The sequence below is a fragment of the Lithobates pipiens genome, unplaced genomic scaffold (assembly GCF_037356315.1).
Source record: "Lithobates pipiens isolate NorthernLeopardFrog02 unplaced genomic scaffold, aLitPip1_a1.2 Scaffold_1, whole genome shotgun sequence".
Lineage (NCBI taxonomy): Eukaryota > Metazoa > Chordata > Amphibia > Anura > Ranidae > Lithobates > Lithobates pipiens.
The window spans coordinates 207782361-207809704 of record NW_027507685.1 but is presented as its reverse complement, the minus strand read 5'-3'; the positions used below and the strand labels follow the sequence as shown (position 1 = coordinate 207809704).

Here is a 27344-nt window from a genome sequence, read left to right as displayed (position 1 = left end):
TTTATAGCGCAGAAAATAAAAAACCGAGAGGTGATCAAATACCACCAAAAGAAAGCTCTATTGGTATGAAGAAAAGGACAAAAAAATAATTTGGTTACAGTGTTGCATGACTGAGTAATTGTCATTCAAAATGTGAGAGCACTGAAAGCTGAAAATTGGTCTGGGACTGAGGGGGGTTTAAGTGCCCAGTAAGCAAGTGGTTAAAGACTGGCTTGCTGACATCCCTTCTGGCTCCTTATCCTGCTTGCTGTGCTCTACTTGGATCCCTGACTTCTGGCCTGGCTGACTACCCGATCTGGTTACTGGACTCTGGCTATGTTTGACTATGCTTTTTCTATTTTTTATGTTTATTAATAAACAAGTGTGATTTAATTGTACTTCCGTCTCAGCCTGTTTCATGGTTTCTGACACATCCGCAGCAGTTAAAGTGGGTGTTGTGTGCTTCCTGCACAGTATACACCTGAAGCTACCCTTTATTACTGGTGTTCTGTTTCTGTAATACAGGCAACTGCAGTGCAGAAGTTAGAGTGGGTGTTGTGTGCCTCCTGCACAGTATACACCTGAAGATACCCCTTATTGCTGGTTTTCTGTTTCTGTAATACAATCATCCTGTCAGGGCTGGCTTAGCCCTTCCTTCTCTGGGCTGGCCGCTCAGCTGTTGGCTAATTGCCAGCTCTCTTCTCTCTCCACAGTTACCAGCTGTTCCTGATGATGCTCGTCTGACCTGCCTACTTAAAGCCTTCAGCTCACTTCACCTCTGCCTTCACCGTGGTCACATCACTGAAACCATCTCCTGCGGTTCTGTTTAAAGACTGGCTTGCTGACATCCCTTCTGGCTCCTTATCCTGCTTGCTGTGCTCTACTTGGATCCCTGACTTCTGGCCTGGCTGACTACCCGATCTAGTTACTGGACTCTGGCTATGCTTGACTACGCTTTTTCTATTTTTTATGTTTATTAATAAACAAGTGTGATTTAATTGTACTTCCGTCTCAGCCTGTTTCATGGTTTCTGACACATCCGCAGCAGTTAAAGTGGGTGTTGTGTGCTTCCTGCACAGTATACACCTTAAGCTACCCTTTGTTACTGGTGTTCTGTTTCTGTAATACAGGCAACTGCAGTGCAGGAGTTAGAGTGGGTGTTGTGTGCCTCCTGCACGGTATACACCTGAAGCTACCGTTTATTACTGGTGTTCTGTTTCTGCAATACAGGCATCTGCAGAAGTTAGAGTGGGTGTTGTGTGCCTCCTGCACAGTATATACCTGAAGTTACCCTTTATTACTGGTGTTCTGTTTCTGTAATACAGGCATCTGCAGAAGTTAGAGTGGGTGTTGTGTGCCTCCTGCACAGTATACACCTGAAGCTACCCTTTATTACTGGTGTTCTGTTTCTGTAATACGGGCATCTTCAGAAGTTAGAGTGGGTGTTGTGTGCCTCCTGCACAGTATACACCTGAAGCTACTCTTTATCACTGGTGTTCTTTTTCTGTAATATAGGCATCTGCAGAAGTTAGAGTGGGTGTTGTGTGCCTCCTGCACAGTATAAACCTGAAGATACCCCTTATTGCTGATGTTCTGCTTCTGTAATACAGGCATCTGCAGCAGTTAAAGTGGGTGTTGTGTGCCTCCTGCACAGTATACACCTGAAGATACCCCTTATTGCTGGTGTTCTGTTTCTGTAATACAGGCATCTGCAGCATTTACAGTGGGTGTTGTGTGCCTCATGCACAGTATACACCTGAAGCTACCCCTTATTGCTGGTGTTGTTCTGTTTCTGTAACACAGGCAGGCAGTTGCAGTAATTACAGTCGGTGTACTGTGTCACCTGCTCAGTGTGCACCTAAAGCTACCCAGTTGCTGGTTTTACCATCTCCCTGCAGGCCATTACTATGTCTGGAAAGCCAACATGGAGAGGCAGACAGTCACAAGCCAATAAAAGAGGGCAAGCAGGCTCTGTGTCTAGAGAAACGGTGCATCGTCATCAGCCCCTGTCCAACAGGGGCATGTAATTACAATTTCAGCGCAGCCCCCCCCCCTCGGGTGACCACACTGGACCACCAGGGACGCCACTAGGACCACCAGGGAAGGGGGCAACATGTGGATGGCCAGGTATGTACCCCATGGCCATCCACATGTTCAAATGAATGCCCAATCGGTGTCAATCAGTGCCCACAAATGGGCACTGATTGGCACCAGTAGGTAATAAAAGAGAACAGTGATGCCCATCACTATAGTTCCATCAGTGCCACCTATCAGTGCCCATCCATGGCCATCAGTGCCCACCTATCAATGCCACCCATAAGTACCCATCAGTGCTTCCTATGTGGGCCCATCAGTACCAACTATGAGTGCCCATCCATACCACCAATCAGTGCCACCTCATCGGTGCCCATCAGTGCCGCCTTATCAGTGCCCGTCAGTGCAGCCATATAAGTGCCCATCATTGAAGGAGAAAACGTACTTATTTACAAAAAATTTTAACAGAAACAAAGAAAAGCTTGTTTTTTTTTTATTTGTTGCTCAAAAAAGAAAAATTGCAGAAGTGATCAAATACCACAAAAATAAAGCTCTATTTGTGGGAACAAAATGATAAAAAATTTGGTTGGGTACAATGTCACATGACCACACAATTGTCATTCAAATTGCGACAACGCTGAAAATTTAACATTGGCTTGGGCAGGAAGGTGTCTCAAGTGCCTGGTATTGAAGTGGTTAAACAGAGCCAAATATATACATGCAGCCACTCACAACCACTGTACAACCACTTTTACCTGCAGGTAAGCTTATATTAAGGCTTACCTGTAGGTGCCGGAAATATCTCCTAAACCTTCACGGTTTAGGAGATATTTACAATAATGCTGTGTGCGGATGTCTACGGCACATGCGCACTTTAGAAAGGGCAGATCGTGCCATTTTTAAAGGGGGTCATGCCGTGACTGGCGGCTCTTGTGCGCATGAGTGGAAGTGACGTCACGTGATTCCAGCCAGTCTCAGACCCGGAGATCGAAGCCCCAGAAAGAAGAGGGGTGAAGATGGACGCTCGCTGCTAGTGGAGACAGCAGTGACATCACAGGCTCCGGTTTCAGGTAAGTGACACATAATAGGCTAACATACGATGCATAGTAGTAGCCCATTATGCTTTACCTTTACAAGGAGCAAAAGAGGAAGTAAAACCCATACTTCCTCTTTAAGAACTGCCCATTGTTGCTAGATACAAAATGTACTTGTAAAAAAGAAAGTTTGATTTATACTTACCTTACCCCGATGTCTGCCTGTGGTGTCTAGGTAATGATGACAATCTGACAATCACACTCCTCACGGGAAGATCCTGGGGAATATGGCACAGCTGAAATCTCTTGAGTTGACACTCTTACAATGGACTGTAGCGTCTTCTCATTAAATTTCGCCTCATCTGAATTCTGAGACAGGAAATAAGGGGAAATTTCCCCAATGGAACACAGATGGCAAAAAAACAAACAAAAAAAAAACTGACAGGGGTCATAACCCTCCCTTAGGGCTGGTTCACACCAGAGGCAGTCCAGTGTGTTTTTATTCTGCATCAAAAGTGTATGGACAGTGTTTACTCCTTGGCACCAACAGTACACATATATGCATTCTCTCGGCAGGTGGGCCTTTAACAGGAAGTAAACCCTGGCGGGTTTTACTTCCTCTTTTGCTCCCTGCAAAGCCTGCAAATTAAAAGCATAATGGGCTAGTATGCATTACATACTAGCCCATTATGTGACTCTTACCTGCAAATGAATCCATCGCTGTCCCCTGTGCAGGCTGCGTCCATCTTAGCCCCTCTTCCTTCCGGGGGCTGCGGACTCCAGCTCTGTGACTGGCCTGTGCCGTGTGACGTCACTCCCGCGCATGCGCGCGGGAGCCATCAGTTACGGCACATGCTGGGGGGGAAAAAAAACAGCACGGAGGCCTATTTCTTCACAAGGCATGTGCCAATTACATCATCGCACACGTTATGGTGAGTTGAATGATTTCATTTTATATTACAATGTAATAATAGTAATAATGCGCTCCAATCATCCTGACACCATAACAACCATGGTAGCGGGATGATTGAATCGCTAACCCCAGGTGTTTGGAGTATCTTTATCTGCCGATTTGTTAAACGTTCTGGAATACACACATTTTCTTTCTTTCTTTCCTCTTTTATCTCAGACTCTAACCACACCCCGTTCCAAGCCACGCCCACTTAAGCAACATCCACTATATCGCAAAGCACGCCCTTTTTTGCAGACCCATCTTACAATTACAATAGGCCACGCCTACAAACAAATGTCCCACCCCCCCAATTATAGCAAGGCTCCGCCTACACGCAAAAAGGTGTCCCGAATTTATTTTTATTTTTTTGCAATGTTGGCAACTATGTAAAAGCACAACACTGGAAACACAAGCCAAACTTTCACATAGAACCAACAGTAAAATGATTTCATACTAAGCTGTGGGCTTTATTAACATCAGTCCCACACGCTGAGAACAGCACATCACACAACGTCTGGTACTTTAGGGAGTACTAATATGGCGGCCGCCCGCTGATACTGCACGGGTGTAATAAGGTGGCGTCCCGGGTCCTTCCGGTGTATCACTAGGTGGTGTAGCAAGATGGCGGCCTGCAGACTTCCGGCGTCAGAGAGGAAATAGTGTTGGAGGAGTAAGATGGCGGTGTCCAGTGGCGATTCCCAGGTAATGACTGGGAGCTCGGAGGGAGATGTGGAAGAGCAGGAGGGCAACAAAGATGACCAAGGTGAGCTGTCACCACCTATCTGATAATAGGGAGGGGGCACATGTGCCTTTTGATAGGAGCAGCTTTATTTATAATTGTTTACATGGCTGCCTGTCCTCCTGTACTGAGACCTGCACACTACATGTGATACCCATAGATAATGAGTGGGGAAAACATCCTTTATTACTGATTATTGACTTGGTAAGGTTGTCATGAGAAGGTCATATCAAGTGAAAGGGATTTTTTTTTACATTTCGGAAGCCCAGATGTACATAATATGGCACTATATTGTAAATCGCTGCGCAAACTTTTGGCGCTATATAAATCCTGAATAATAAAGTCCGCTTCCTGTCATTTATTTCTCTGGGCTGCTCCCCCTCCCCCCTCCTGTTTGGAGGTGTCTCCTTTAGCCAGGCATCTACCAAGGAGACACCCCAACCAGGGGCACGTGCGTCCAATAAATGCGCAGCACCCAGCAAGCCACGCCCCCCGCTCCCTCCTCCCAGACAGATCTTCTCCAATTAGAAAGTTTGGAGAGTGGTGTAGGTGACAAGGACAGCAGGTAAGTGTGCGGAGACACCTTGGACCATTTTTTATATTTAACCTAAAAGTAAACATTCCTAACATATTTCAGCTTACTAATTCTTAGATGTGACGGCTGCATTGGTTTTCTTCTTTCTTCCCTTTTTTTTTTTTTTTGGCTTGCTTTCTTCTATTTTCACCTGGGTGATTTGGCCAGTTTTTCAACAGAAAAGCTCTCCTGCAATTGCAGGGATGAGACCAACCATTTACCACTAGCAGGGGTGCTTGCAATGATCAGCTTTTATTTACATAAAACCTTTTATCCCAAAAGGGGGGAACAAAAAATAACAGTTTTCTGTAACTGATTATAAAGTGTGAGATGGAGTTTGGCTTCAGTTTGTTAGTGTATTTAACCGATTACGGACCGCCGCATGCTGATATATGTCCTAAGATTGACGAGGAATATCGTTGTTATGGCAGCAGCAGCTAGCTACCATAACCCCCGGTATCCTCTTCTTCGGCCGGTGGTCCGCTTTCCGATAAGAGCGGTCTCTGCGGCGGATTCACAGTGAGACCACTTTTATTGCCCCCCCCCCCCCTTGTGCCCTCTGCCGCTGCACTAAGCGATCGGATCCTTGTCCTTCCTGGGTATGAAGACGAGTGAGGGGAAGATGGCCCCCACCCCTCTCCATAACATTACAGGGCGGACGCAGCATCAAAACGTCATAGCTCTTAAAGGGACCCCAAATCTCATATTTAAGTGGTCCTGTCATGCCTTTTTTTCTATTACAAGGGATGTTTACATTCCTTGTAATAGGAATACAAGCGACAAAAAAAACAATGTAAAAATAAAAGGTAAAAACATACATTACGTATTGCCGCAATCAGTAGAGCAAGAGCAATAATTCTAGCCCTAGACCTCCTCTATAACTTAAAACGTGCAACCTGTAGAATTTTTTTTAAACCTCGTCTATGGAGATTTTTGAGGCTAAAAGTTTGTCGCCATTCCACGAGCAGGCGCAATTTTGAAGCGTGACATGTTTGGTATCAATTTACTCGGTGTAACATTAACTTTCACAATATAAAAAAAAAATGGGCTAACTTTACTGTTGTCTTAGTTTTTAATTAAAAAAATTCATTTTTTTCCAAAAAGAGAGTGCGATTGTAAGACTGCTGCGCAAATACAGTGTGACAAACTATTGCAACGACTGCCATTTTATTCTCTGGGGGGTTAGAAAAAAAATGTATAATGTTTAGGGGTTCTAAGTCATTTTCTAACAAACAAAAACTGTTTTTAACTTGTAAACAACACTCAAAAAGAGGCCCGGTTCTTAAGGCCCCTTTCACACATGCAGACCGTATGTCCATATTTCATCCATCTGTTCTTGGATGAAATACGGACATACATGCATCCCTATAGGATAGCGGGTGTCTGCGGATGAACATCCGCTGACACCTGATATCATCCGTCTCCGCTATGGTCTGATTCTGCAGACGGAGGAAAATCCTATTTTTCTATCCGTTTGCGGATCGGATGAACACAGACAGACGGTCCGTGCTCATCCGATCCCCCATAGAGGAGAGCGGAGATCTGACAGGACGGTTCCTGCACAGTGTGAAGGGACCGCCCTGTCATCCGCCAGCTCAGCGGGGATAAACAGAGCGATCCCGCTGAGCGAGCGGATCATCACGGGGTGGATCATTACGGATCTGTCCCGTGTGAAAGGAGCCTGTGTGGTTAAATTTGCTGATACATCTAACACTCCCCTCCCCCCGTCAGATTGACAATGTTGCTGTCTAGAGATGAACTCCGGCGTGTTCACACAGTCCACATGCAGAGCCCGCCAGGAAGTCGGCGCAGTGCTGCGCTAATCACAGACAGTGAGACATTGCCCCGATGCGCAGCTGCAGAGATCGGGCAATGTCTCACTGCCTGTTATTAGCGAAGTGCCGACATCCTGGCGGGCTCTGCACGTGGGCTGTGCGAACACGCCAGAGCTCATCCCTACTGCTGTCCGAAGGTGCCCCCTCTGCTCCTTCATCTAGAGTGGAGGCACTTTAATACAGGAGGTGTGTTACTGGCCAGATCACCAAGTGAAAACAGAGGGTAAAAAGCCAAGGAAAATTAAAAGGAATGCAGCCACCACATCTATTTATTGGTAAGCTGCAATGTATACAATTCTTGATTTTAAAGAGGAAGTAAACCCTGATGGGTTTACTTCCTCTTTTTTTCCCTGCAAAGGTAAAGCATAATGGACTACTATGCATCGCATAGTAGCTCATTATGTGTCACTTACCTGACACAGGAGCCAGCGAAGTCGCCGCTGATCCCTGTAGTCCGCCGCATCCATCTTGCTGGTGGCGTCTCGCAGCTCCGACCAATGACAGCGGCGAAGCCGCGATGACGTCACTCCCGCGCATGCGCACGGGAGTCGCGTCTCGCAGGTCCGCCTCTGCCATTCTGCGAAGCCGCGATGACGTCACTCCCGCGCATGCGCACGGGAGTCGACAAATTAGGCAAATCCATTCTTGGATTTGCCGCATTTAGTGCGCCTGCGCGCCGCTGTCTACGGCGCATGCGCCGTAGACAGCGGTGCCCATTTTCGGGCAAATATCTCCTAAACCATATAGGTTTAGGAGATATTGCTTGGACCTACAGGTAAGCCTTAATCTAGGCTTACCTGTAGGTCAAAGTGGTTTGAAGGGGTTTACTTCCTCTTTAAAGCAGTAGTAAACCGCATACTAACATTATGAAATACTTACTTACCTTTTAGAAAGAGACCTTCTAGGGGCATGCTGTCACCGCTGAAGGCTCTTCCCTCTTCACCTGACCTTCCTTCCAGCCATGTTTGCGTCCTCCACCCGTCTGATTGTCTGTGCCGCGATGACATCACAGACCGAAGCACAGAGCTCTGAAGGGACAGCATGGCTATGGCGTCTCCTCAGAACGTATGCGCCGGTGATCTCACTAGTTGCATGTAGTGTGAATATCTCCTAAACAGTACAGGTTTAGGAGATATTTAGTACAGGTAAATCTTATTATAGGCTTACCTGTAGGTACAACTGTAAAAAAAACAAAAAAAAAAAAAAACGGGTTTACTGTTTTGGACAACAAAGAGATATTCAAACCTCTGTAAAGTTTTTTTTTTTTTTTTGCACCAATAAAGAGATTTACCTTCTTTATTTGCCCTGGTGACGATTATCACCCAAAAAGAAAGAAAAATCACAAATTTTGGGTTGTAACCAGAACAAGAATAAAGGAGAAATCTTCCATTTTAGGGACTCGCTCTCATTTCCTGTTTTGGCTATGGGACAGGAAGTAAAGGGAAATCTCCCCAATGGGAAGCAAATGGCAGGAAAACACTGGCAGAGGTTCTAAACGATTATTATGTCCAAAACTTTTAAAAAAAAGTTTTGACTTTAGTTAAACTTTCAAGCTCATCGCCTTTTTAGTGCACTTTAATCACTTCAATACAGGGCATTTATACACCCTTCCTGCCCAGACCAATTTTCAGCTTTCAGCACTCTCACGCTTTGACAATTACACAGTCATGCTACACTGTACTCAAAGAAAATGTTATCTATTTTTTTTTCTCACAAATAGAGCTTTCTTTTGGTGGTATTTAATCACAGCTGTTTTTTTTTTTTTGCAATGTAAGCGAAAAAATAGAGAACCATTTAAAAAAAAAATAAAAAAAAAACTTTTTTTTTTTTTAGTTTCTATTGTAACATTTTGCAAAGAAGTAATTTTTCTTCATATATTTTGGCCAAAATTTATACTACTCCATATCTTTAGTAAAAATTACCCAAATTATTGTATATTATTTAGTCTCTGTGAAAGTTAGAGTCTACAAGGTATGGTGCCAGTCATTAAACTGATCACACCTGATGTACTGATGGCCTATCTCACTTCTTGAGACCCTAAGGCCTCTTTCGTAAGTGCGATCCATTCAGGTCCGCCTGCCGGTTTTTCAGTCGGACCTGAAAGGATGCTCCATAGAGATCTATATAGCGTCGGATTTCAGCGGTGACATGTCCGCTGACATCTGACCCGCTCCGTTCCGAAAAAGTGTGACGGAGGAAAAAGTACAAATACCCCCCAAATTACCCCCTTTTTGCAAAGTAGACATTCCAAGGTATTTAGCAAGAGGCATGGCCACATACAGAGGCCCAACATCCAAGTAGGAACACCAAGTGTTCTAGGACACCTGGAGAATTACACATCTAATTTGATGACAACCTTTTTACACTTTTGAAGGCCCTGGAGCACCAAGACAATGGAAAACAGCCACAAAATTATCCCATTTTGGAAAGCAAACGTATATTCTATGAGTTATTTGGGACTGCCAGCACAGGGATGCACGCAACACCTCTGCATCCTCGTACCAGCAAAACACGGCCCTGCACGTCATATATTGAAGTATGAACGATCCTTAATAAAGTGGTTGTAAATCTTCACATATACCAGTGAAGTGACTGGCTTCGGGTGATACACAGTGATGAAACAAATCCTTCTACATAAGTTGTGCCTGTTTTTCTATAGCAGTATTCCCCCCCCCCCCCCCCATCCATTCAAAGTGCAGGAATTACATAGAATCTCTCGGCTCTAAAAAAATAAATAAAAAAGCAGAGCGTGGGGATTGGCAGTTACATTAGTAAGGGAAGGCACAGAACACAGGAACAGAATTCTTATTTTATGTCTGAGGTTTACAACCACTTTAAATAAATAGGTATCCTTGTTTACAGTCCTTTTTTTTTCCCCCACCCTCATTTTTTTTCTGTTTAGATAACAGCCAGGAATACATGCAGGAGGTTTCAGATGAAAACAATGGAACCGCTAAGCCCTGTTGTGGGGCGGAAACCGAGGCCAATGGTGAGGGTAATAATTTGCTTGAAAAAGCCCTAAAAGAGGCACAGCGATTGGGAAGTCGTGAAGACCCAGAAATCCAAGACCCATCAGATGTGAGCGAACCTCTCCTGGATATGTTCGTTGCAATCATCAAGAGCCACGTACCCATCCGAAGTCAGCAAATAGGGGAGCCAGAGTTCAGCCATGACCAGAAGATGTCCATTCTGCTCGACTTGTACAATTCCAAGCCTCTCATCTTTCTGGAGCGGTTCCGAAAAGTTCTTAAAGAGGAACATCTGCTGTGCTTCAGCCACCTGTCCGGTGACTACACTGCCGATTTTTACTTCAAGGAGATCCGCAAAGCTTCTCAGAAGAAAGTCAATCACACGAGAGTCCGAAACAAAAGATACGCTGCTCTGCAACAGCTTATTTCAGGTAAAGCTTGTGTACAGCTTTGGACCCATCTCATTATGGGGCCAGCATTCATTAGTACTGCTGTAAGTGAGTGTGATGTGGCTGCACAGGATGCCAGGGGGTTGGTTGATGTAGTTATATGGGGTGAACATTTATTATGGCTTCAGTTGGAGGGAAGCACATTATGGGGATATAGAGGGAGGGATGGCAGCGGTGTATGTGGACATAGATAGTCGAGGACACTCTAATGACAGCAGTGTTTAGGTGTGCCGAATAGTAGTAGTACTATTTGGAACCCTGTTTCTATGATATTGTCCATTATTGTAATAATAATTCTGGTGCACGCACCTGGCTACTTATTTTTTCCAACCTGTCCTCCCTTACCGTGTGCCCACACTGCAAGTGTTAACTTCTTGCTCAGTCTAGTGGACATGAAAAGCAATTTTACTTATCAGATCATTCAGTTCCTTGGCATATGGGGCTTCCCTCTGCTCCCGCAGTGGACTGTCCCTCAGTGTCCTTATGTCCAATGCACAGACTCTACATTGGTGTTGCTGACGTTAGAGGGCCTTAGCCCTCCAAAGTGTAGAAGAGAAGAGGGTCAGTTAAGTAAACCTGCTTATTGCAGTCCCCTAGGCATTAAAGAATAGCTTCACCTTTTAGAGCATGTTGCACATAATTCAGTTGTAACATGCGCCAGACCTGCCACACATACCCTCCATTCCCTACACTTGGGATCTTCTCCTCGCTCCCGCTGTCACATTTTGAAAGTAGCACAGCTGTGCAGGCCTCCGTCCACACAGCCGCATCATTCATTCAGAGATCTGTAATCGAGAGAACTACAAGTACCCTCATCCATTGGGGTTGACGTCTTGTAGTTCTCAATGAACTGGAAGATCACTGATGAGCGTTCTCATAGTTCATTCACAAGCTCTGTAACTTGTGAACAGTCAGCCCATATCGGAGGTCCGGGCTGCAATCTGCGGGACCTGATCAGGTGTGCAATGCACATTTTATTCCAGCAAAAATGTGTGCATTTATTATTTTCCCCAGAAGGTGAACTTATCCTTTAGCAAGCAGTTAACCCCTGTAGCCCACTGCAAGGGAGGGCTTTCAGTTTTCCGCAGCTAAGTAGATGGAAACCCTAAATGAGCGATGTAACTAAAATACTTATTTGACTTTTTTTTTTAAATATATTCTTTGTTGCATCTAAGTGCTGCGGATCCCGTGCACCTTCTTTGTAGCTCCTTGCTGTCTGCATGCATGCTCTGCAGTAATGGCTGCATGTTTTTTTCTGTGTAGTGAGATGACATGGGGACAATGTGGCAGTAAAGTTTGGAGACTGACGGAGTGCTGTAGCCATATAACAGGAAGTACATAAACAAGGAAAACATTGCAAATAATCTGAGCTGTTCTGCTACAAAGCTCCATCGAGCAAAGGCTCCAAAACAGTCTGTGCTCCATCAACACTAGTAGCATAAAAAAAAACAAGAATGGAACCACTGAACTTCCAGGGGGTCAGAATACAGACGCACTATGACTAGGCTCCTGATGGAGCGAAATGTGTAAGGAGAGCAGGTGGATGATATTCATTTATTCTGGACCTCTGGAAGTTTAGCGGCTCCATGCTTTTTTGTTGTGCTGCTAAAAGCCGAATCCCACTCAAAAGAGGACCTTCTGCTTTAAAGTGGAAGTAAAGTTCCACACATTACTTTTACCTATAGGTAACCCTTGGTATAGGCTTACCTGTAGGTAGTGTAAATATCTCCTAAACGGGCAGCTGGAAACAAGATGGGTGACGATGGGATCCCGTTGCAGCTATGAGATCTGGTTGTGGGAGGGCTTTGTTTTAAGGTAAGCTTAACATAATGTGCTAGTATGCGAAGCAGGGTGTAAAAAAAAAAAAAAAATATATATATATATATATATATATATATATATATATATATATATATATATATATATATATATATATATATATATATATATATTCAGCAGTTTACAACCCCTCTAAGTCCCCCTCCCCTGCTACATTTGGCATGTATTTTTTTTTGCCGAAAGCAGCATAGCTGACTGCCCACAGTTAGAATGCCGGCATCAGGAACCTGAAGGATAGTGAACAACTATCTGGGTGAGGGCGGCGCTGAATTCCTGGACAAGTGTCCTTTTATTAAAGCTGTATTAAACTCCCACGTTTTAGCTTGTACCTAAAAGATAAGCCTATAATAAGGCTTACCTGTAGGTACAGTGAATATCCCCTAAACTTGCAGTGCTTAGGACATATTCACACTGGATGCAGACGGTGACGTCACCGGTGCTTGCGCTCTGAAGTGACAGCATACCCACTCCATCCCTTCTCGCATGCACAGGAGTGACGTCACTGCGGCTAGACCATTCAGAGGACCAGAGCCAGCGAACCAGGATGGGATGTCAGAAGGGCTCCCTTCTAAGGTAAGTATTTTTAAGTATTTCATAATGTGCTAGTTTGCAAAGCATATTAGCACTAGCACAGTTTGCAAAGCATACTAGCACATTATGCCATTGCCTTGCAGGGGAGTTATTCTTACTTAGAGCTGAAACAATCGATTATGAAATGAATCGATAACTATTTTCATAATTGATTAATCGGCCAGCTGATTAGTTGGCCTGCATACAGAATGCATTATTTGTTTAGAATATAGTAAATACAGCGCAGCACACATACAGCTCCTTATATCATCCATACATGTCAGTAAGTGCCTGAGAACTTGTGAATGTGTGAGGAGCAATGCCTCATGGGACATGTAGTCCAGGGCAGGAAGTGATTGGTTCTAAAGGCAGACGGTTACCTCTATACTGTACTTAACACACAGCAAAAAGCAGTTTAGAAACAGATCAAAAGCAAACTGCGTAGATGTGTACCGAGCCATATGCTGGCCACACGGATCAATTTTCGGATGAGAATATTCATATGAAAAATCTTTGTACATTTGCTGAATGAAAGAATGTTTGAAATTTTCACTTGTTTTTAAAGTGGTTGTAAACCCTTACAAACCACTTTGACCTACTGGTAAGCCTAGATTAAAGCTTACCTGTAGGTCCAAGAAATATCTCCTAAACCTACACGGTTTAGGAGATATTTACAAAAACGCAGGCAAAGACAGGCTATGCATACTAGCTCATTATGCCTTTGCCTTGCAGGTTGCATTTTTTTATTTTTTTATTATTATTTATTTTTTAAAGTGCCTTTACTTCCTCTTTAACATTCTGTTTTAAAATTAATGTCATTGCGAAAACCACATACACTGTCTGAAAATTCCTTTGACCAAGCAGTTTTCAATTATTTCTAAATTTTCCTGTCACTGTGGTTGAAAACTAACATCGATGACCCCACTAACGATTCGAAAATTGAACGAACGTTCTTAAAAATAAATAAATAAATAAAATAAAAAAAGTAATTTTAAGGAAGACATTGTTTTTGTACAACCAGCATATACTATATTCCAGTTCTGTTTCAAAATCTGCAAAATAGTCTAACTTTTTTTTCTTTTTTTTTTTTCTTTAAAAAAAGGTCCGAGTCTGATCTTTACCAGATTCAACCTCTAATAGTATATACAGTATATCTCTTCTGTCTGTTATTCTCAGAGTGGATTAGAGGTTTTGCTGTCTAATAAAATAATTTGTTTATTTACTAAATTCTACACCACACGTTTTTTTTTTTTTTTTTAAGGTTATTAATCGAAACAATAATCGGCCAACTAAACGATTAAGAAAATAATCGATTATTTTTTTTTTTTTTGGAAAGGCCATGGTTTATTACTGCTTTAAAAGTCAGCACCTATAGGATTTATAGCTGCTGACCTTTTTTATGTTTAATTTTTTTCCAGTGTTAATCACCTCTTTAAAAAAGAAAAAAAAAAGAAAAAAAAAAAGCCCTTCATGGCATTATCAATGGGTATTATTTTATTATAAAATATTGAAAATGACTTTTGAAGAGACTTTAACATGATAAAACTTATGAGATTTTAGTGATTTGAGTTTATATATACCGAATACTGAGAAAAATGTGAATTCCCAACGGTGATACTTGTGCTTGTTCCCCTTTTATAGCTGGCGAGTATTTCAGTGATGAGGAGATGCGGCAACGGGACCCTCTAATGTATGAACACTACGTGGGCCAATACCAGAGCGAGGAGGAGATCATGTCACAGAATAGTCGGGATTTGGCTCAGGCCAACAGCCTGTCTGATGTCCTTCTCGACTCCTGCCAGGAACAGATCATACAGAGGAAGCTGGAGGTGCAACGTGAACTGGAGGAGAACTGCGAGGAGGAGGAGGAGGAGGACAGTACAGAGGAGGAAGGTTGGTTCCCTCATCTAGCAATGTATGTGGAGCGTAACTAGGCAGCACTCATTTTTCAGGAAAGTTAAATTGACATATTTGATACTTCTAAAGCCTGTGCAAGGACATTTTTTAAAGTGGAGCCCTCTACTCCAGATGTTTAAAAAATTATCCTAACATTAAAATAGTAAAAGGACTGAAATTCTTAAGTTTTAGATTAAATGCTGATCCAGGCCTACTGGTCTAGTCACATGTGAAGGCCTAGGCATTTGGTCATATGATTTATGCTGAAGATGGAAGTTCATCCATTCTGAGTTCTGCTTGGGATGTGATCAACAGCCTGAGCCTTTAGACGTTTAGCAGCACTGAAGGGAGCCTAGAGCTTCATTTCATCAAATGTGATGCAACCCCTTTTGTTACTGTTCATCCATCACAACATACATCTTAAGATAACTTTAACCACTAGCCGACGAGTTCACGTAGATGTATTGCAGCAGGTCGGCTCTCCTGCGTGAACTGACATACCTGTACGTCGGTTCGTGCAAGGAGGATAGTGGCAGCGTGCCCGCGGGTTCCGCGGACTTTATGTCCGCTGGTGAGGAGAGGCAGGAAAGGGAACTGCCTATGTAAACAAGGCGATTTCCCCGTTCTGCCAGGTGACATGACAGAGATCTACGGTTCCCAGTGGTCGGGAACAGTGATCTGTGTCATGTTCCAATAATCCCCCCCCCTTCAGTTACAACACCCAGGGAACACACTAAACCTCTTGATCGCCCCCTAGTGTTAACCCCTTTCCTGCCAGTGACATTACATTGATCAGTGCATTTTTATAGCCCTGATCGATGTAGTAATGTCACTGGTCCCCAAAAAGTGTAATTTGGGGTCAGATTTGTCCGCCGCAATGTCACAGTCCCGCTAAAAATTGTAGATTTCTAAAAACCGTAGATCACTGCCATTACTTTAAAAAAATAAATAAATAAAGTCCCTAAATCTATCCCGTAGTTTGTAGATGCAATAACTAGCCTACACTATTTTTGGGATATGTATTATAGCAGAAAGTAAAAAAAAAAAAAGTTGTGTTGCCCGGTCATTAAGGGGGTAAATCCTTCCATGACTGAAGTGGTTATAGTGGTTGTAAACCCTTAGATATACCCAGTGAAGTGACTGGCCTAAGGGGATACACAGAAATGAAACAAATCCTCTAAGTTGTACCTGTTTATCTGCGGTCTTCTCTTTATCCATTCAAATCAAGAATTTATAAAGCTTGTCTAAGCTGTCAGAAAACAGGGAGCAGAGAGCTGAAATTACACTCTCTGCAGAGCTAAGTGAGGTGAGCTCTGACAGCTGATTGGAGAGAAGGAACACACCCCCTTCCCATAGGAACAGAGCCGAAACTGTCGATCGCAGGCTGTGCCCTACGTCACCTTTTTTTCTCTTGGTGTCAGGAAAACTTGTCAGAAGTGATTAATGCTGATAGCAGAGGAAGGAGGCAGCAGACAGAAATAACAATTGGTGCTCTGGATTGAGACATGTACATGCTATAGAGGGATATTGCTTTGTTCATATTTCATGTCTGAGGTTTACAACCACTTTAACTTTTGGGCATAGGTTCTTGGAACTTTAAAGAGAATCTGTCACTTTGCCAGTTCAGATTTCTCTTAAAAGCCCCCAATCAGTAACTGACTGTTACTCAAATTCACTCCACTGATCTTTCGTTCTGTTCAGTACAAATTTGTATGGGGGAGCATGTAACAATCTCCCCTTCTTCTTAGGGCACAGTGCTTTTATGGGCCAGGTGCCAGGCCTGAGCAGTGCCAGGACAGTGAGAGAAGGCGGTTAACCCGGTGTAAATTTCAACACATACTGAAGCAGAGCTTACACAGGGTTTAGACCCACAGCTCTGACAGGGAGTCTCGCATGCTTTTCTAAGTTTCGTTAGTCCGTTTTTTTTTATTTTTATTTTTTTATAAATATCTGATCTTCACCTTGCAGTGTGCTCTTCTCTCCCCCTAGACTCTGAGCTGCAGTCAGACGAGGAGCGTACTGTAGACAGCGAGGAGAAGGATCTAATGCGTGAAGAATTCCTCACCCGCATGTACCAGAGCTTTTTGGATGGAAAAGATAAAAATTTTGACTACAGGTAATGTGCAAAAACAAAATAATGTGGTGTTCCCCCCCCCCCCCGCCCAAAAAAAAAACAACCGTATTTTTATTGGAGTTGGAGCCTGGTGGGCCAAACCAGCCCCAGGTTTCTTATGTACCCCCAAGAGTGAGACCCACCTGCCATAATTCCAGATTGTGTTTCAGTTCACCTGGGAGTTTCAGATGTTCCTGCCTGCCTGTGAAATGGACCACCTATAATGGCCACAGCAGGTGTAAGAGCTCTGAACACAAAGGAGAACCTGAAATTTAGATGCTGTGCCCAAAAAAGGCAAAGGGCAAAAGACTGGGCACCAGCGTTGCCTGTAAACTATTGTTGATCTTGTCCCCATTTAGAGACTTACCATGCTTTGTTATGCACCACATCTCTGGGGGTTATTTACGAAAGGCAAATCCACTTTGCACTGCAAGTGCACTTGGAAGTACAGTCACTCTAAATCTGAGGGGTAGATCTGAAATGAGGGGGAAGCTCTGCTGATTTTATCATCCAATCATGTGCAAGCTAAAATGCTGTTTTCTCATATCGTCTTCCAGGACAGCCTTTGAGATATAGGGCTCCTCCCTCCGGGACAGGAAACACGTCAAGCCAATTAAATAAAAGGTGTGGTCCTCCAGGCCCTCCTCAGTTTTTGTGTTTCCTGCCGGACGGGAAGGAGCACGTTTGGAACTGGTAAGGGGAGCTCCTTCTCAGGGGTTTTGCCTGGGGAGAGCACCTTGATGGACCTGACCCTTAGCACCCCTCGGTCCGTATGAAGGGAGGAGAGGGTAGCTTTCAGTCCCCGCTGCCATTTAAAACGTTTGGAGAGAACGGGACCCCGATGCGCGGCAATCTCCCCCTCGGAGCGCTAACCGCTAGTACCTGTCGGTCGGATGGCGGCGGGAGACGTTCGTTCCACCGACCGACGTCCGGGTACTGGGAGCGGTGCGTTCGTAAGGAACGCACGGCGTCGGGGCGAAGACTTTGCGTTCTGGCATACGGAAGTGGGAGAGACGCACTTCCGCCGGATTCGCGTCATCAGGGGGCGCCGCAGGACCTGTTCCAGTCCTTTGGGCGCGGCGGTGTGACTACAGGGTTGCCTGGAGCGGTGTGAAGGCTCAGAGAGACTGAGTGAGACACAGGAACCATGGAGAGTGCAGTTGTGCAGATGGACTCCGGTTCAACAGGCTCCAGTACCTCTCAGGTAAGCTTGGTGAGGGCAGACCAGGACTTACACTGGGGGGTCACTCTGACCTATAGTACCTTCCCGGGGTGGAGAACCTGCTGGTGAAGGGGGGCACTTCCTAGGCGGACCCTAGAAGCACAGTGGTGTGGTCAGGGGTGGTATTTTAATGGGACCCTGTTTTTCTTTGTTGGTAGGTTAAACAGGACAGAGCCCAGATACCTTTTGTCCAGAAGGAAATGTGCCGTGTGTGGGCTAAGTTAGGCACCGGTTGGGGGAAGCCGCTTGCCCGGATTGTGTCAGTAGCCTGGTGAAAGAGGACTCGGTGGCAGCTTGTCACAATGTTTTAACATCCGTAAAGGATGAAATTGCATCCACTTTCCAGTCATTTAAAAGCATGATGGATAGGGTGCAGGGTCCCTCTGTCTCTTTACCCAGGGCTGTGAGTTTGCTTTCCTTATCCGAACCAAGTCAGGTGGATAGGGAGAGGTTACCCAGGTAATTAGCCTCCTCTAGGACAGTCTACTTCTGAATCTGAGGGGGAGGAAGAGGCCATTAGATCTGCCAGATACAAGCTGTCTTTGGATGAGGTGGGTGACCTCCTCAAGGCTATATATGACACTTTGGAGGTCAACAGGTCCAGCTTTCAAAACACGACATGATGATGTATCAAGGGTCGATTGTAATGAAAGACAGGGTATTCCCCGTCCATAGGTCGCTAGTGGAGGCGATTCTGCTGGAGTGGGAACAACTGGAAAAAAGGCAATTTTTTTTTTCAAGGAGCCTTAAAAGGAGGTTCCCTTTTGAGTCGGATGCGGTGCATCCCTGGAACAAGGTTCCCTGGAAGACAGATTTGGCCTTTGATGATATGGGTTCACTCAGGGATCCTACGGATAAGAGGGGAGATGTGCTGCTTAAGAGAGCCTGGGATGCCTCTTCCAGCGGGCTTAAACCAGCCCTAGCAGCTACCTGTGTGGCCAGAAACTTGGAGTGTTGGCTTACACAGTTACAATCGCATATTTCTGCGGGTACTTCTAGGCAGCAGCTGTTGAAGTCCTTTCCGCTACTGTTCAAGGCTGTGGGCTTTTTAGCTGATGCCTCTGCAGAATCAGTCAAACTGGCTGCTAGATCTGCAGCACTAGTGAACGTTGCCAGAAGGGCCGTTTGGCTTAAAACCTGGTCAGGAGACACCGCTTCAAAATTGAGGTTATGTGGATTACCCTTTTCAGGGGACCATTTGTTCGGGCCCGGCCTGCAAGAGGCGTTAGAGCGCACACAGGATAGGAAGAAAGCTTTCCCAGAAAGGAAAAAGAGACCAGAAGGGAAGCGCCTTTTTCGAAGCCCCAGGCAGCAGAACCTACAGGAACGGGAGGTTCGCCCCAAAAAGCATTGGCAAGGGAAGGGGCAAAGGAGGAATCTTATTCAGTCCTCCTCAACCCTCCCCTAAAACACAGTGACTCCTGCGTCCCGGTGGGAGGAAGACTGGGGAAGTTCCTCCCACACTGGGAAGCTTCAACCGAAAGTCCGTTCATTCGAGATATAATAAGGAACGGCTACAGGTTGGAGTTTGGTTCAGTTCCCCTCCCAAATTTTCAAGTAACAAGGTTACCAAGGGACCAAGAGAAAGCAGAGGCTTTGGCTCTTCTTCTGGGGGATCTGGTGGACCAAGAAGGAATGGCGCAGGTGCCTCAGGAGGAGCGAGGCTTGGGGGTTTACTCCCACGTATTTGTGGTAAAGTAACCTTCGGGAAAGTTCAGGTTAATACTGAATCCCCGCCCCCTAAACAGATTCATGAAATACAAGCGGTTCCGGATGGGGTCAATCTTCTCGGTAACCAAGTTCCTGTTTCAGGGCTGTCACATGGCCACAGTGGATCTCAGGGATGCATATTGGCATATCCCAATTCATCTGGAATCTCAGAGATTTCTCAGGTTGGCGGTGAGGTTGAACACGGGTGTGTTACACCTCCAGTCTCGGGCTCTCCCCTTCGGGCTTTCAGCCTCACCAAGAATCTTTACAAAGGTTCTGGCAGAGGCAATGGCCCCATTAAGGCTCAAGGCTATAACAGTGATCCCATATCTGGACGATCTACTGTTCATAGCCCAGTCGGCCCAACAGCTGCAGAGGGACATACAGGAGGCCTTGGTTTTTCTGCGCTCACTGGGGTGGCTGATAAACCAGGAAAAATCCCAGCTGACCCCCTCACAGGAAGTCCTGTATTTAGGATACAGGATTTCTTCGATGGAAATGAGGGTATTCCTTCCGGAGGAGAAGAACTGCAAGCTAGAGCAGGCGGTAGCCCAGCTTCAATCTGGTCGGGAAGCCCAGATCAGGGAGGTTATGAGAGTCCTGGGGTTGATGACATCATGCTTTCCAGCGGTGGTCTGGGCAAGGCATCATCAGCGCCCTTTACAGAGACTCATGCTCCGTTATTGAGATGGCAGGCAGGAGAGCCTGGATCAGGTTATGCCCCTATCCTCGGCAGTCAGGAGGTCTCTTTGGTGGTGGCGGGCCCAGGTCAACCTAGACAGGGGTCTCCCCTGGTCCCCACAAGCTACGGTGGTGGTCACGACCGATGCCAGTACGCTGGGTTGGGGTGCCCACCTAGAGGGAAGCTTAGCCCAGGGTTCCTGGTCGAACCTAGAGACAGGTCGTTCCTCAAACCAGAAGGAACTTCTGGCAGTTTGGAAGGCTATAGAAACCTTCCAGTCCCAGTTACATGGCAGGGATCTGCAGGTTCGCTCAGACAATGTGGCAGCAGTAGCCTACCTGGACAAGCAAGGGGGAACCAAAAGCCCTGCACTCCAGGTAATTGCGGACAGAAGCTTCTGCTGGGCAGAGAAGAACTTGTCCGCAATATCAGCCATTCACCTAAAGGGAACTCAGAATTTACTGGCCGACTTTCTCAGTCGCCAGAAGATAGGTCAGGACGAGTGGTCCCTCAACAAGGAAGTGTTCAAGGAGATTGTGTCATGCTGGGGAAGGCCAGAAATAGACCTATTTGCAACAGAAGGCAACAGGAAGGTGACGCACTTTTTTTCGGTTCACCCACAGGATCGGGCCAGGGGGATAGACGCCCTTGCCAATCCATGGCTGTTCGGCCTGTGTTATGCCTTTCCTCCCGTAAGGATGGTGGCGGAGGTCCTGCAGAAGTTCCGTTCGGAGACTACGGACCTCATTTTAGTAGCTCTTTTTTGGCCAAGGAGACTCTGGTTTGCCAGCATAAAGAGATTGGCCGTCCATCCTCTGCTGTTTCTACCAGTCAGGGAGGATTTACTTTCCCAGGGGCCGATCCGGTGTCCTCAGATAGAGAGGCTCAAGCTTGCGGCCTGGTATCTGAGGAACAAATCTTAAGGTCACAGGGTTTCTCAGAAAGAGTGATTATGACCTTGTTAGAATGCCGTAAACCAGTTGCTAGGGCAATTTACGCCAAGGTAGGAAAGCGGTTTAATTCCTGGTTGCGAGAACAGGGAATTGCAAGCCCCGGGGTCCCGGCAGTCCTGGACTTTCTACAAGCAGGGGTAGAGCTGGGCCTATCTATCAGCACTCTAAAGGTACAGGTGGCGGCCCTAAGCGTTTTCCTTCAGTCCTCCCTTCAGCAGAATCCATTTGTCAGGAACTTCTTCAAGGCTCTGTCTAGATCCAGGCCTGTCAGAATGAAGACCTGTCCTACCTGGGATTTGGCCTTGGTTCTTAGGGCTTTGACCCAAGACCCATTTGAACCATTAGAGGGAGCATCACTTAAGTGGATGGTACTAAAGACTGTGTTTTTGATAGCGATCACGTCAGCTAGAAGGGTCAGTGATCGGCAGGCACTCTCGGTCAGAGAGCCATTTTTGTTAATCTTAGAGGACAGGGTAGTACTTAAGACTGACCCTAGTTTTCTTCCTAAAGTGGTGTCCACTCTTCATAGGACACAGGATATTATTTTGCCAACTTTTTTCTCAACCTCGGACGAGGCGAGATCTTTAAGTTTGTTAGACGTCAGGAGAAGTCTATTAATTTTTCTAGAAGCCACTAGGGTCTTCAGGAAGTCAGACTCACTTTTTGTTAATTTTTCGGGCGCCCACAAGGGCTGCAAGGCGTCCAAAGCGTCTATCGCCAGGTGGATACGGATGGCGATAGTTAAAGCCTATGAGTTAGAGGGGAAGCAGGCACCCTTAGTTAAGGCACACTCTACAAGGGCGGTTTCCACATCGTGGGCAGAGAGGGCTGGAGCCTCTCCGGAGGAGATCTGCAAAGCAGCAACGTGGTCCAGCTACTCAACGTTTGCAAGACATTACCGTCTGGATTTATGGTCTGATAAAGAACAGACTTTTGGACGTAAGGTCCTCCAGGTAGTGGTCCCGCCCTGACAAGGTGAGCTCCTTGCTTATCATCTCAAAGGCTGTCCTGGAAGACGATATGAGAAAACCGGAGTTAGACTTACCGGTAACTCTTTTTCTAGGAGTCTTCCAGGACAGCCTGGCTTCCCACCCAAAGTTGTTTAAATTGGACTAAGTGGTGAGGATGTGTATTAACGTGATTGTTAGTGTGTTATGTCTTTCAGAGCCTCCCGGCGGTTCTTGGAGTAAAACTGAGGAGGGCCTGGAGGACCACACCTTTTATTTAATTGGCTTGACGTGTTTCCTGTCCCGGAGGGAGGAGCCCTATATCTCAAAGGCTGTCCTGGAAGACTCCTAGAAAAAGAGTTACCGGTAAGTCTAACTCCGTTTTTTTTTTTCCCTTGCATGTCCCCCTCAGATCTACAGCGACTTTACTCCCAAGTGCACTTGCAGTGCAAAATGGATTTTCCTTTAGCAACTAACCTCCCATGTCTCTGGGGGTTATTTACTAAAGGCAAATCCACTTTGCACTTGGAAGTGCAGTTGCTGTAGAAAGGGGGACATGCAAGAAAAAAAAAATGCATTTTAGCTTACACATGATTGGATATTAAAATCAGCAGAGCTTCCCCTCATTTCAGATTTACAGCGACTGCAATTTCAAGTGCACTTGTAGTGAAAAGTGGATTTGCCTTTAGTAAATAACCCCCTCTGTGTGGAGGCAGCCTTCTTGGTAGTGGCGCAGCCTTTCACTCCCTGATGTCAGAGTGGCACTTCTAATGACTGGTGTAACAATTTGATGTAGGCATTAGCAGAGGAGGAGAAAGCACAGAATCTCAGAATTAATAAAGCAAAAGGAGGGTGATCCTTGCATTGCAGGTCCTTTTTAGTTATAGCTTTTCCTACAGCAAGGGGAGAACAGCAGGTGGCACATGTGTGACATCCCCAAATTTCACTCCGAATCTAGTGACACTATTGGGCAAAGACAGCAGTGCCTTAGATGATATCCCACTGAAGATATACAGCTCCAGGCACAATAAGTGCATTGCTTTTTACAGGAGGAATGCCACACAAAGTGTATTTTCAGAGCACAGTTAACATTTTATGGGTGTTAATAACGGTGAATAGTCACTTTTTCAGATTTAGGTCCAATTTAAGTGTAGATATTTCACTAGCAGAGTCGGCAAGAGATACAATACGTTTTCCATTTGGATGACTGACCCTAAAAGTGTGTGTGTATGTGTGTGTATGTATAAAATATATAAAATCTATATCTGCACTTGGTTTTTCACATTTCTTCCCCCCCCACCCCACCTGTAATTTTTTTTGGTGTAGTGTGAAGGGCAGACCGGCAAATCTGAATACAGTGGGGGAGATTTACTAAAGCTGGTCACACAGAATCTGGTGCAGCTGTGCATAGTAACCAATCGGCTTTTAGGGTTTATTGCCAAAACTTAATTAAACACTTGCCTACTGGGCACTCTTACCACCTTCCTGCCCAGGCCAATTTTCAGCTTTCAGCACTGTCACACTTTGAGTGACAATTGCGTGGTCATGCAACACTGTATCCAAACAAAATGTTTATCTTTTTGTTTTTTTTCACACAAATAGAGCTTTCTTTTGGTGGTATTTAATCATCACTGTGTTTTATTTTAGCAAAAAAAAAAAAAAAATGAAAGAAGAGAAAATTAAATAAAAACTTTTTCTTAGTTTGTTATAAAATTTAGCAGACGGGTAATTTTTTCTTTCACTGATGGGCACTGATAGACTGCACTGATTAGACAGCATTGATGAGGAGGCACTGGTGGGCACAGATTGGCAGCACTGATAATCAGGACACTGATAATCAGTGTAGATGTCCCTTTTTAGGGAAGCCAGCTATCGGCTCTCTTCTCTCTTCAAGATCTCAGCATGAGGAAAGGAGTGTCGATAACCGGCATCTGTTAAGCTCCGTGATCAGCTGTGATTGGACATAGCTGATCGGCTGATTGGCTCTTTACCTTAATCTGCGATCAGCAGTGTCCGGAGGACCATGCAATTACATGAGCCCGCCGTCTAACAAGACTAGACGACCATGCTGTAGCCATCATTCGACTATAATGTGATATATAAGTGGTTAACCACTTGCTTACTGGGCACTTAAACCCCCCTCAGTCCCAGACCAATTTTCAGCTTTCAGCGCTGATGCACTTTGAATGACAATTGCGCGGGCATACAACACTGTACCCAAATGAAATTTTTATCATTTTTTTCCCACAAATAGAGCTTTCTTTTGGTGGTATTTAGTTACAGCTCGGAGTTTTATTTTTTGCTAAACAAACAAAAAAAGATGCAAAAAAAAAAAAAAAAAAAAAATCATGTTTTAATAGTTTGTTATAAAATTTTGCAAACGGGTCATTTTTCTCCTTCATTGAAGTGCGCTGATTAGGCGGCACTGATGGCTGCATTGGTGGGCACTGATGGGCTGCATTGGTGGGCACTGATGGGCTGCATTGGTGGGCACTGATGAGCTGCATTGGTGGGCACTGATGGGCTGCACTGGTGGGCACTGATGGGCATAGTTAAGGCGGCACTAATAGGCACAGATAAGGCGGCACCGATGGGCACAGATAAGGCGGCACTGATGGGCAAAGATGGGCACAGATAAGATGGCATGGATGGGTGGCACGGATAAGTGGCACGGATGGGTGGCACGGATGGGCACTGATAGGTACCACTGATAGATGGGACTGATGGGCACTGATAGGTGGCTCTGATAGGTGGCACTGCTGGGCACTGATGGGCGGCACTGCTGGGCACTGATGGGCGGCACTGCTGGGCACTGATGGGCGGCACTGGGTCGCAGCACCTTTGAGGCAGATTGTGGGCACTGTGGGTGGCACTGCTGGATGGCACTGCTGGATGGCACTGCTGGATGGCACTGTGGGTGGCATTGTGGGTGGCACTGTAGGTGGCACTGTGGGCACTATGGGCACTGATGGGGGGGCACTGATGGGGGGCACTTTTATTCAGGATGGCACGGCGCTGGGCAGGTGGGCACTGGCAGGGGGCAGGTGGTCAGCTGTATTGCTGGCCGTGATCGGGACTGATGTCCCGATCACGGCCGCCGGTGATCGGCTTTTTTTTTCTCTCCTCGCGCTGTCAGCGCGAGGAGGAATAATAGCCGATTACCGGCTCCGTTCTATCACATGATCAGCTGTCATTGGCTGACAGCTGATCACGTGATAAGGGGTCGGGATCGACCCCTTGCACGGATCGGTGATCAGGCGAGTCTCACGGACTCGCCGATCACAGAGCGCGCCGCGCGCGCCCCTCAGGGGGCGCGCAGGCCGCTCGTATCCGGGACGACGTCAATAGACGTAGTCCCGGAAATGTAGGTCCGCGCTGATGCCGTCATTTGGCAATAGCGCGGATCTGTAGTGGTTAAACAAGCTGAAGTTGGAAGCTGATTCGTTATTATTCACAGATTTTGTGTGCACTGCTTTTAGTAAATCTCCCCCAGTGTGACCCACATCCTTCTGAGTTAAAAGGGACTTGTTCCTGCTTTATTTACTTATTCTCACTTTTTTTTATTTATTTTTTTTTTTTTTCTTGTGAACTTTTGTGTCTGCAAAAACGTCTTTTGCTGAGACTTTTTCCTTAATGTTTTGTATTGATTTTGTTTCTCCGAATATTACGAATTATAAGGTCACCTGGAGCAGAACAGAATGCAACATCAAAAGCCATGCAGCCTCCAGCTGGGGATTTTTCTGGTGTACAGTGTTTCCCTTTTGTGTAATTTTATCCCATCTCAATATATGCCTTGCTCTTCTCACCATACATTTCAGGCTTTTTACTATTAAAACCAACATTCTAAACCCTTCCCAATCCCATTTAACAACTCTATGAATGGTCTGCTTCTTTGACAGTGAAGTCGATGACAATCCAGATTTTGATAACTTGGACATTGTGACCCGAGATGAAGAAGAGCGGTATTTTGATGATGATGATCTGGAAGACATGGATGCAGAGGATGAGCAGAAAGAGGAAGAACCAGAGTGTGGGTAGCAGTGTGTGATTGCTTTGCTTAGTAGTGGTTGGTTACATTCAACCTGGCCTGTTCTGAGAGGTTAAGGATGATTTGCTGCTGATCCAAATGGATTTCTCAGCTCTAATGATTGTCAGTAATATACTGTGGTACGTTCCTGACACTCACTACAAGTGAAGAATCCAGTTGGATGAAACCTCATCATCACAGAAAAAGTTCAGTTGCATGTGACTAACTACTACGGAGAATGCCATGACCTGGATAAATGAGGATCTTCACAGACAAGTGATTGCCTTAGACAGCTTTATAAGCTGCTGACAACCTGGCATGTGGGTATATGTGAGGACCCGACAACATTGCCCAATTGCCATCCAGAACAGTCTTTTTAAACTCTTTGACAATGCGGCAAACGCTATGTGATGACCACAAGAGGGCAGCAGATTCCCAGCTGTGATTTATTTCTGTATTTTGCAGAGATCTATAGGAGTCACTGGTTTTATTGCCGGTCTTTCCTTTAATACCTCTGTGTTCCACACTCAGACAGCTGTAGAACGGTAGCAGATCCTCATAAAGATATTTAGGCAATTTATGGGAAAACTGGGACCTGTTATATACATGAAGCAGACTGTAACAATCACCAATGGAAACATTGTGGTGTTCATGAACTTTTGCAATGTCGCAGAAGGAAGAGAGGATTGTTGACCATTTATTGTTCACAGAATATGTTGGCTAAAATTTGAAATGTTTTGCTGTTTTTTTATTTTTGTTAATCTGCCCTGTGGGACAAAATTTCAGCTTAAATATTTAAGAGATTAAAGTTTTAGTTTTA

At 45.3% G+C, this 27344-nt stretch overlaps 1 protein-coding gene across 1 annotated transcript; it reads left to right on the top strand.

Annotated features, from left to right (window-relative positions):
- The first annotated feature begins 4610 nt into the window (after positions 1-4610).
- On the top strand, positions 4611-27344 carry CCDC97 (coiled-coil domain containing 97). Its single transcript, XM_077481116.1, has 5 exons — positions 4611-4762; positions 10050-10547; positions 14616-14867; positions 16860-16986; positions 26397-27344. Exons 1-5 carry the CDS (start codon positions 4675-4677, stop codon positions 26533-26535), a joined length of 1104 nt encoding a protein of 367 aa, XP_077337242.1. The 5' UTR covers positions 4611-4674; the 3' UTR covers positions 26536-27344.

What these genes read in the sequence shown, in the direction of transcription:
- CCDC97 (XM_077481116.1), top strand. Translation starts at nt 4,675, where the DNA reads ATGGCGGTGTCCAGTGGCGATTCCCAGGTAATGACTGGGAGCTCGGAG. An exon ending in GGGCAACAAAGATGACCAAG is followed by an intron (nt 4,763 to 10,049) that starts GTGAGCTGTCAC and finishes TTTTCTGTTTAG; the next exon opens with ATAACAGCCAGGAATACATG. An exon ending in TCTGCAACAGCTTATTTCAG is followed by an intron (nt 10,548 to 14,615) that starts GTAAAGCTTGTG and finishes CCCCTTTTATAG; the next exon opens with CTGGCGAGTATTTCAGTGAT.